Here is an 11,540-nt window from a genome sequence, read left to right on the forward strand (position 1 = left end):
TGCTGTGGCCTCGTCTCCACTAGCCAGGGTTTAGCCGTGCCGTGGCCTCGTCTCCACTAGCCAGGGTTCAGCCGTGTTGGCTCTGATATGCCTCCCTCTCTGTGTCTCTACAGGGACCTCCGGGGACAACTCTCGCACCATGTCTCCAGCCTCGGCCTTCGCTATCGCCACCGCCGCTGCTGCACACGGCAGCTCTCAGGGTGAGCTGACCCCTATTGGCCCCTATTAGTCGAATATAAAAAAAAAATATATATATATATATTTATAATTATTATTATTATTTTTTTTATCATCCTTTCCAAAAGAAAAGAGGCCTAGAAGCGTGGCTAACGCTAATGGCACGCATACCAGAGGCTAACTGCCTAAGAAAACAGGCACAGAGGCACTGAAAGAGGATTTCACTCATCTAATGAACACACTAGACTAGACAAATATCAAGATGAATCCATCAGTGGACCAATTGCATGCTTTTGCAGAGAACAAGAAGCCTTCAGTCGACTCCCTCAGACATTAAGCACCCCCCACAGCCCAAATGGAATGATACAAACATTTAAAAAAATGTAATAATTTTTTTTAAATATTATATATATATATATATATATATATATATATATATATATATATATATATATATATATATATATATATATATATATATATATATATATATATATATATATATATATATATATATATATTTTGTCTACCAATAGTCGACAAAGGCAAATTTTGGCCAATCGTAGTCGACCATCCAAATCCTTAGTCGGGGACAGCCCTAGTATGTGGAAATAATTCTTAGCATTTGTCCTTCTCCCCTCAGAGCAGTGTGTATGGTTTACCAAGTACACTGTGTGGAGTGCAAATGTGATATGTTATCTGAATGTATTCGACCTCTGTCTTTAACTGAATGTACACAACACTCCCAACTTATAATTAGGTTTGAAAACACTGTTCATCTGAAAATGGCCGTATATGGTTCTTCCTCTGAAGGATTGTAATTGACAGCTTGCTTGACGTTATCCGAATTATCCTGATGCAGCAGATCACGCCTTTCTGGTGTTTAAAGTAAACCCCACCTGGACGGCTGGGTGGCGCAGCGGACCATTGCGCTCGTCACCAACGCAAGAGACACCGGGTTCGAATCCGGCTGTCGGCGTTGCATCCGGCTTGGGCCGGCCGTCATACTAACTCAATTGGCAGAGTCAGCGGGTGGGAAGTCGATGGGTGGTAATCTGGACGTTGTGGACAGCGACTCCTACAGGTCGGTCAGGGCGCCTGCACAGCAGAGACAGGAAATGGCGGGGGTAGTGTGAGCCTCCCACACGTTACACCTCGCCAATGAGAGTCCGCGCTGGCAGGTGAAAAGATGTGACAGGCTGCCTCCTCGTGTATCGGAGGGGACACGTGATGCAAGGCTTCTATCCTCCCTACAACCGGCCAGTGGGGGGCATATGCGAGCAACGTTCAAGACAGGGGAGGGAAGAATTGGCACAGTGAAATTGGGATGGGAGAAAAATTGAAAAAGAGGAGAAAAAGTGGATAAAAAAAAAGTAAACCCCACCTTTCTGGTTGTCAAAAAAGGCTAAAACAATAAACCCAGATTGATTTGCAGACAACTCAGGTTTGATTCCTGACTGATTTGTAGCTTCCGTGACAAGCTAGTTCCTAGAAGCTGATCACGACCCAATAGTTTTTACAGGCAAAGTTAAAGGGAAGGCTCAATGTAGTAAAGGAACTCGTCAACACCATGGGAAATACACTTACAGTCTTCTCCAGAGTCAGACAAGAAGATACCGATTTCCTCTCGTGTGTGCGTTCAGTAGAAAGCTCTACTAAACACTAGCCTAGCTTAGCACAATGAATGGAAGCGGATGTGTAGCAGCTAGCCTAGCTAGCACCTCTCCCTGAGTTTTAAGCTAGCTAGCTAGCTGCTAATGCATCCAATTCCAGAACGCGATACGCATGCAGCTGGATTAGCTCTCTACTGAACACACAGAGAGGACATTGGTTTCTATCTTCTTGTCCCCTAATGTCGGCGTGTTCCTTTAACGGTATGGTGTAAAGACGACCAATCTCATGTTTCTACCACGTTCTCACCTCCAGGTTTCGGTAATTCTGAAAAGGTCTGTGACAAAGAATTCATCATCCGAAGGGCAGCGACCAACAGAGTCCTCAACGTGCTGCGTCACTGGGTCTCCAAGCACTCGCAGGTACGTTACCACGGTTACCCTCAGGTGTGTCCCTAAACCACTGTTACCGTGGTTACTACCTTACAGCTCAGTGAGGGAGCCTTTGATTATCATAGGAGGCTCAGTCTGATAGTGTTTGACACAACCTTTCTTTCGCAAGAACAAGGTGTTACTAGGGATGTTCGATATTGGCTTTTTTACCGATATCCGATATACCGATATTGTCCAACTGTTAATTTCCGATACCGATATCAACCGATACCGATATATGCAGGGTTCCCCCCCCCCCAAAAACAGAATAATTTCAGGTAATTAACATTACATATCTCTTAACACAGCATTATGCATACTTTTGACAATAAATAAAATAAGAATTAGTTCTTACTTGCTTGCCTGGGTAAGTAAAGGTTAAATAAATGTAAAAAAAAAATATATATATAATTTTTTTTTTAAAACCGATAGCGATATTTTCCGATATTACATTTGAATGCCAATATCGGCCGTTAATATCGGTAGGCCGATAATATCGGACATCCCTAGTTCATTGACCTTGAACCTATTGCTCTCACAGTGTCTTCCAGCAGCCAAGAGAGAGCGTGGGGGGGGGGGCGGGGGAGGGCCTTTTCAGCCCTGGCAGGCAGCTTCTCAATTAGCAGCAATCAGCTGCAACACAGGACACACACTTAACAAAAGCATGGTACATAACAACAACAACAACCCCAGAGTGTTTGCCCTCCTCCCCTCTGGGAGGCGCTACAGGAAGCTCAGATCCAGGACCAGCAGGCTCAGGAACAGCTTCCCCTCAGCTGAACTCTGCACCGCGGTGACAGATCCAGGACCAGCGGGCTCAGGAACAGCTTCCCCTCAGCTGAATTCTGCACCGCGGTGACAGATCCAGGACCAGCAGGCTCAGGAACAGCTTCCCCTCAGCTGAACTCTGCACCGCGGTGACAGATCCAGGACCAGCAGGCTCAGGAACAGCTTCCCCTCAGCTGAACTCTGCACCGCGGTGACAGATCCAGGACCAGCAGGCTCAGGAACAGCTTCCCCTCAGCTGAACTCTGCACCGCGGTGACAGATCCAGGACCAGCAGGCTCAGGAACAGCTTCCCCTCAGCTGAACTCTGCACCGCGGTGACAGATCCAGGACCAGCAGGCTCAGGAACAGCTTCCCCTCAGCTGAACTCTGCACCGCGGTGACAGATCCAGGACCAGCAGGCTCAGGAACAGCTTCCCCTCAGCTGAACTCTGCACCGCGGTGACAGATCCAGGACCAGCAGGCTCAGGAACAGCTTCCCCTCAGCTGAACTCTGCACCGCGGTGACAGATCCAGGACCAGCGGGCTCAGGAACAGCTTCCCCTCAGCTGAACTCTGCACCGCGGTGACAGATCCAGGACCAGCAGGCTCAGGAACAGCTTCCCCTCAGCTGAACTCTGCACCGCGGTGACAGATCCAGGACCAGCGGGCTCAGGAACAGCTTCCCCTCAGCTGAACTCTGCACCGCGGTGACAGATCCAGGACCAGCAGGCTCAGGAACAGCTGACAGATCCAGCAGAGTATTTATACGGGCGAGCAGATCAAACGTGACGTACAGAGTTATAGATATGAGATATGCAGACTATGAGAAGACTGTGTGGACAGAAGGCTACATGGATGTGAGTGTGTGCGTGTGTGAGTGTGTGCGTGCGCGTGTGTGTGCGTGTGTGTGTGTGTGTGTGTGTGTGTGTGTGTGTGCGTGTGTGTGAATACGGTATGCAGACAGAAGGTTACGTGGATGTGAGTGTGTGTGTGCGTGCGCTTGTGTGTGCATGTGTGCATGTGTGTGTCTGTCTGTTTGTCCATTTGTGTGTGTCTGTATTTGTGTGTTTGTATGTGTGTGTGTGTGTGTGTGTGTGTGTGTGTTTGGAGAGCAGCTCAGAGTCACAGACCTGCTACTGACTAGAGACCCACTGACCAACAGAGCTGTTTCCCCGAAGCCTGTTTTTGGGCTTCGAACTTCGTCAGGGTTTTTCGACCGGACGTTGGAACCTTCGTTTTTAATTTGAAAAAGAATTATAAAAAAAAATAAAAAATTGTAAATTACATTTTAATTTTTTTTAATAAATATCCTCAAACTAAATCCCCAATTTGAATAAAGTGATTAATCTGATTAAATTAGTTTTTTTTTAATTAAATCAACTTTCTTTAAAGGATAACTCCACTATTTTGGGAAATTTGCTTATTTAACATCTTCCCTGGAGTTAGACAAGAAGATACATACCTTTTTTGTCTCTGTGCGTGCATTTTAGCTTTGGGAATAGATGCTCCGTTAGCATAGCTTAGCTTCATCACTGGAAGTGAGGCAGGACAGTAGCCTTACAGTGCCTTACAGTGTATTGCAAGGTCTGACATTGACCAAACTTGATATGCATGACCTTGGTGGGCTCTAGGTCAACTCCTGAAAAGGGGGTCAATGTCAGACTTTGCAATCAAAAGTTAGGGGGCTAATAACCCTTGCCATAATTTCAGTGCGCCCCTAACTTTTGATTGCAAGGTCTGACATTGACCCCCTTTTCAGGAGTTGACCTAGAGCCCACCAAGGTCATGCATATCAAGTTTGGTCAATGTCAGACCTTGCAATACACTGTAAGGCACTGTAAGGCTACTGTCCTGCCTCACTTCCAGTGATGAAGCTAAGCTATGCTAACGGAGCATCTATTCCCAAAGCTAAAATGCACGCACAGAGACAAAAAAGGTATGTATCTTCTTGTCTAACTCCAGGGAAGATGTTAAATAAGCTAATTTCCCAAAATAGTGGAGTTATCCTTTAAAGGGGAACTATTTTACTATTTCTTTCACTATTTGGGCACTTTTACACAATTCCTGTGAGTCTATGGAACACCTCTGTAATATATATATTTTTTTTATTCATTGTTTTGTATTTCTAATCAAGTCCTCAAAAACAGCATTTTTCTACCTCAAGATCTCGAGCTGTTTTGAGCCTGGGCTCCTAAACCACTGTGTGGCGGCGTCGTCGCCTGAACATTAACATGCAGCAGTGACTATATGACATCACATAATATAGGCACATTTTCAAACGACTCAGTTCAGTGAGGGTGAATATTGTGAGAGGAGAATTGGAAGAATGCGCCAATATGAGAATTTTGAGACATAGATCATATTAATATAAGTTCACATAGCTAGGAAACAATGCTAAACACTCAAAAAGGCCATTTATAAGATAGTTCCCCTTTAATGAATATAACTCATCAGTTTTAATACTATAATATTAGTGTAGCCTAATCTTTATCTGCAACTGTGAAGAAAACCCCCATTGGTTTAAACAGAATGAATAGACGCATAAAATATATATAAAAAATAAAAAAGATTATTAAAAATAAAAGATTCTAATGTTGATTTATAATTCAAACGCCAGCGTAACGAACAGAGGTCCGAACGTTCCAACGTTTGGGCTCAGCCCTACCAGCAGTGAGGACAGACCAGAGAGACCCAGTGACCAGCAGTGAGGACAGACCAGAGAGACCCAGTGACCAGCAGTGAGGACAGACCAGAGAGACCCAGTGACCAGCAGTGAGGACAGACCAGAGAGACCCAGTGACCAGCAGTGAGGACAGACCAGAGAGACCCAGTGACCAGCAGTGAGGACAGACCAGAGACCCAGTGACCAGCAGTGAGGACAGACCAGAGAGACCCAGTGACCAGCAGTGAGGACAGACCAGAGAGACCCAGTGACCAGCAGTGAGGACAGACCAGAGAGACCCAGTGACCAGCAGTGAGGTCAGACCAGAGAGACCCAGTGACCAGCAGTGAGGACAGACCAGAGAGACCCAGTGACCAGCAGTGAGGACAGACCAGAGAGACCCAGTGACCAGCAGTGAGGACAGACCAGAGAGACCCAGTGACCAGCAGTGAGGACAGACCAGAGAGACCCAGTGACCAGCAGTGAGGACAGACCAGAGAGACCCAGTGACCAGCAGTGAGGACAGACCAGAGAGACCCAGTGACCAGAGAGACCCAGTGACCAGCAGTGAGGACAGACCAGAGAGACCCAGTGACCAGCAGTGAGGACAGACCAGAGAGACCCAGTGACCAGCAGTGAGGACAGACCAGAGAGACCCAGTGACCAGCAGTGAGGACAGACCAGAGAGACCCAGTGACCAGCAGGACGAGCCTGATCTCTAATAATAAAAAATGTAAAAAAAAAAAAAAAACGAACAAACTAAAACGAAAACGAACAAAAAAATAACGCAAAACAAAATAACACAAAAAAACAAAGGCAAAAAAACGAACGAACTAGAAAGAAAACGAACTAAAATGAAAATGAACGCAAAAAACGAACGCAAAAAAGAACGTAAAAAAACGCAAATAAATTAACGAACTAAAACTAAACGAACGCAAAAAAAAGAACACAAAAAAAACTAACTAAAAAAATAAACTAACTAAAACGAAAACGCAAAAAAACGAACGCAAAAAAACGAACGAACTAAAACAAAAACGCAAAAAAAAATAACGAACTAAAACGAAAACGCAAAAAAACGAAAGCAAAAAAAAATAACGAACTAAAACGAAAACGCAAAAAAAACGAACGCAAAAAAATAATGCAAAAAAACGAACGAACTAGAAAGAAAACGAACTAAAATGAAAATGAATGCAAAAAAAAGAACGAAAAAAGAACGTAAAAAAAAACGCAAATAAATTAACGAACTAAAACGAAAACGAACGCAAAAAAAGGACCCAAAAACGAACGAACTAAAACGGAAACGCAAAAAAACCAACGCAAAAAAATTAACGAACTAAAACGAAAACGCAAAAAAAGAACAAACTAAAACGAAAACGCAAAAAAAAAACTAACGCTAAATAAAACGCAAAAAAAGAATGCAAAAAAATTTACGAACTAAAAAAAAAACTAAAAAACTGTGTCCAGCAGTGAGGACAGACCAGAGAGACCCAGTGACCAGCAGTGAGGACAGACCAGAGAGACCCAGTGACCAGCAGTGAGGACAGACCAGAGAGACCCAGTGACCAGCAGTGAGGACAGACCAGAGAGACCCAGTGACCAGCAGTGAGGACAGACCAGAGAGACCCAGTGACCAGCAGTGAGGACAGACCAGAGAGACCCAGTGACCAGCAGTGAGGACAGACCAGAGAGACCCAGTGACCAGCAGTGAGGACAGACCAGAGAGACCCAGTGACCAGCAGTGAGGACAGACCAGAGAGACCCAGTGACCAGCAGTGAGGACAGACCAGAGAGACCCAGTGACCAGCAGTGAGGACAGACCAGAGAGACCCAGTGACCAGCAGTGAGGACAGACCAGAGAGACCCAGTGACCAGCAGGACGAGCCTGATCTCTAATAATAAAAAATGTAAAAAAAAAAAAAAAACGAACAAACTAAAACGAAAACGAACAAAAAAATAACGCAAAACAAAATAACACAAAAAAACAAAGGCAAAAAAACGAACGAACTAGAAAGAAAACGAACTAAAATGAAAATGAACGCAAAAAACGAACGCAAAAAAGAACGTAAAAAAACGCAAATAAATTAACGAACTAAAACGAAACGAACGCAAAAAAAAGAACACAAAAAAAACTAACTAAAAAAATAAACTAACTAAAACGAAAACGCAAAAAAACGAACGCAAAAAAACGAACGAACTAAAACAAAAACGCAAAAAAACGAACGAAAAAAAAATAAAGAACTAAAACGGAAACGCAAAAAAAATAACGCAAAAAAATTAACGAACTAAAACGAAAACGCAAAAAAACGAAAGCAAAAAAAAATAACGAACTAAAACGAAAACGCAAAAAAACGAAAGCAAAAAAAAATAACGAACTAAAACGAAAACGCAAAAAAAACGAACGCAAAAAAATAATGCAAAAAAACGAACGAACTAGAAAGAAAACGAACTAAAATGAAAATGAATGCAAAAAAAAGAACGAAAAAAGAACGTAAAAAAAAACGCAAATAAATTAACGAACTAAAACGAAAACGAACGCAAAAAAAGGACCCAAAAACGAACGAACTAAAACGGAAACGCAAAAAAACCAACGCAAAAAAATTAACGAACTAAAACGAAAACGCAAAAAAAGAACAAACTAAAACGAAAACGCAAAAAAAAAACTAACGCAAAATAAAACGCAAAAAAAGAATGCAAAAAATTTTACGAACTAAAAAAAAAACTAAAAAACTGTGTCCAGCAGTGAGGACAGACCAGAGAGACCCAGTGACCAGCAGTGAGGACAGACCAGAGAGACCCAGTGACCAGCAGTGAGGATAGACCAGAGAGACCCAGTGACCAGCAGTGAGGACAGACCAGAGAGAGACCCAGTGACCAGCAGTGAGGACAGACCAGAGAGACCCAGTGACCAGCAGTGAGGACAGACAAGAGAGACCCAGTGACCAGCAGTGAGGACAGACCAGAGAGACCCAGTGACCAGCAGTGAGGACAGACCAGAGAGACCCAGTGACCAGCAGTGAGGACAGACCAGATAGACCCAGTGACCAGCAGTGAGGACAGACCAGAGAGACCCAGTGACCAGCAGTGAGGACAGACCAGAGAGACCCAGTGACCAGCAGTGAGGACAGACCAGAGAGACCCAGTGACCAGCAGTGAGGACAGACCAGAGAGACCCAGTGACCAGCAGTGAGGACGAGCCTGATCTCTATTAATATAACGGTAATGTATTCCGGCTGCTTTCTCACTCGCCAGAAATAGCCCGGGCTCCCGTTAGCTCCCGTATCGCAGATCAGGTCAATGACGTCCGGTCGTTTAGTGTCAGCGACGTGGCTCTTAAAGTAGATTAGATTAGATTAGATTAGATTAGATTAGATTAGATTCAAATGCATTGTCATCATGCAGCACAAGTACAGTACAACAAAAATAAGTTTGGCATCCAACCAGAGTGCAAATGTAGCAGTAAAGTGCAACAGTGACATACAATGTACAGGTGATTAAACTGGGTATATAAAATATATAAATTAGTACTACTGAGTATAGTGCTAATCATGTGACTACTGACTGGGCAGCAGCGTAACTAGTAAGAGTAGGACATGTACAGATATATATATATATATATATAGTAAAGGACTATGTGCAGGTAAGTACAGACAGAGGATAGGTATATATGCGGTGAGAATAAATATATATATAATAATAATAATAATAATAATAATAATAATAATAATAATAATAAATTATATTTGTAACCCACTTTGCATTGTGACAATCTCAAAGTGCTACATGAAAGGATATAAAGATTTTAAAAAAATTTATTAATAAAAACCATTAAAATGAATAAAACAACCAATGAAATGGAAGAAACATTCAGATAAATTATATATATTTTTTTTATGTTAACCCTTTCACTGCCACACAACAGCCGGTTAACCTTTAATAAAAATTTAAGTAAAAAAAAAAAAAAGGGTTAACCTTCTGTGTATTGTCGCAGTGAAAGGCTTAACCTTCTGTGTATTGTTGCAGTGAAAGGGTTAACCTGCTGTTGTGTGGCAGTGAAAGGGTTAACCTGCTGTTGTGTGGCAGTGAAAGGGTTAACAGTCGTGTGGCAGTGAAAGGGTTAACCTGCTGTTGTGTGGCAGTGAAAGGGTTAACCTGCTGTTGTGTGGCAGTGAAAGGGTTAACCGGCTGTTGTGTGGCAGTGAAAGGGTTAACCTTATGTCGTGTGGCAGTGAAAGGGTTAATAGACGTTAACATGACCGCACCGCACAAGACCGTAGCAGACTACAGAGAGTGGCCCGTTCAGCCGAACGCACAATTGGAGGGGGGCTTCCCACTCTCCAGAACATTTACAACAAGTGTTTCAGGGCCAAGGCTAAGAGAATAACCAAAGACTCTAGTCACCCAAACAACTGCCTCTTTGAACTGCTGCGGTCAGGCAAGCGATACCGGAGTCTCATGGCCGGTACAGAGAGACTCAGAAGGAGCTTCTATCCCCAGGCCATCAGGATGCTCAATGAACAATAACACTATGTAACAAACCATCAAATACTGTACACTCACAGCACACACATCCACATGTACACACTCACTTTAGATAAACACTCACCGTAGCACCCACTTTACTCACTTTAACACACTTTATATTTATTGGTAAAGAGACTTGCACTACAACTCATACCTCATTGCACCTTACCCTAAGTTGTACCTCATCCCATTTCTGAATTGTACTGTATACTGTATTGTACTGTAACTCACTGTTACTCATTTTTTACTCTGTATTATATATTGTATATATGTATATTGACTGAACACTTTGATTACGTACTTTTGACTTTCTATTTTATACTTTTTATCTACTTTTATCTAGCAAAAAAAAAAAAGCATTTCATAGAAAAGTATTCTGTATTTTTCTATGACAACTAATAAAGAAACTTGAAACTTTAAACATGAAACCCGCTCCCTCTGAACTCATTTCTAAAAGGCAGCTAAAAACGTACCGTACCGTACAGGCAGGCTTTTAGACACCTATAGCACCGTTCTTCTGTTCATGTCTTTTTGTTGTTATTCTGTTGTTTTAGCTCATTTGATGTTTTATTCTTTTCTTCAGATGTATCCTCTTACTGTATTTTATTTACGTTATATATTACCGTTGTAAAGCACTTGTGCTGAGAAGGGCACTATATAAATAAAGCTTTACTTACTTTACTTACGAAGTCTCTAACGAACCATCATGTTTCACATCTGCACTGTTGATTGAATTAATAACGCTGTGTGTGTGTGTGTGTCTCTGTGTGTGTCTCTGTGTGTGTGTGTGTGTGTCTCTGTGTGTGTGTGTGTCTGTGTGTGTGTGTGTGTGTGTGTGTGTGTGTGTGTGTGTGTGTGTGTGTGTGTGTGTCTCTGTGTGTGTGTGTGTGTGTGTGTGTGTGTGTATCTGTGTGTGTGTGTGTGCGCGTGCGTGTGTGTGTGTGTGTGTGTGCGTGTGTGTGTGTGTGTGTGTGTGTGTGTGTGTGTGTGTATCTGTGTGTGTGTGTGTGTGCGCGTGCGTGTGTGTGTGTGTGTGTGTGTGTGTGTCTCTCAGGACTTTGATATGAACAGTGACCTGAAGGTTGGGGTGATGAGTCTCTTAGAGGAGGTGCTGAGAGACCCAGACCTGCTGCCCCAGGAGAGGAAGGCCACCAGCAACATACTGAGGTACACACACACACACACACACACACACACACACACACACACACACACACACACACACACACACACGCACGCACGCACGCACGCACGCACGCACACACACACACACACACACACACACACACACACACACACACACACAGAGACACACACACACACACGCACCCTACACTGCACCTTAACATGCACATACACTGACTATACGC

At 43.3% G+C, this 11,540-nt stretch overlaps 1 protein-coding gene across 1 annotated transcript in view; it reads left to right on the top strand.

Annotated features, from left to right (window-relative positions):
- Positions 1-11,540, top strand: part of rasgrf2a (Ras protein-specific guanine nucleotide-releasing factor 2a) — a gene marked incomplete at both ends in the record, with an annotated part of 115,077 nt that overhangs the window by 78,070 nt on the left and 25,467 nt on the right. Inside the window, 3 exons of the mRNA XM_084325207.1 lie at positions 114-200; positions 2,104-2,210; positions 11,225-11,337. Of these exons, the coding sequence (XP_084181333.1) occupies positions 114-200; positions 2,104-2,210; positions 11,225-11,337 (307 nt within the window). The remainder of the gene's footprint in view (positions 1-113; positions 201-2,103; positions 2,211-11,224; positions 11,338-11,540) is intronic.

The sequence above is a fragment of the Notolepis coatsorum genome (assembly GCF_963971535.1).
Source record: "Notolepis coatsorum genome assembly, chromosome: 11".
Taxonomy (NCBI): domain Eukaryota; kingdom Metazoa; phylum Chordata; class Actinopteri; order Aulopiformes; family Paralepididae; genus Notolepis; species Notolepis coatsorum.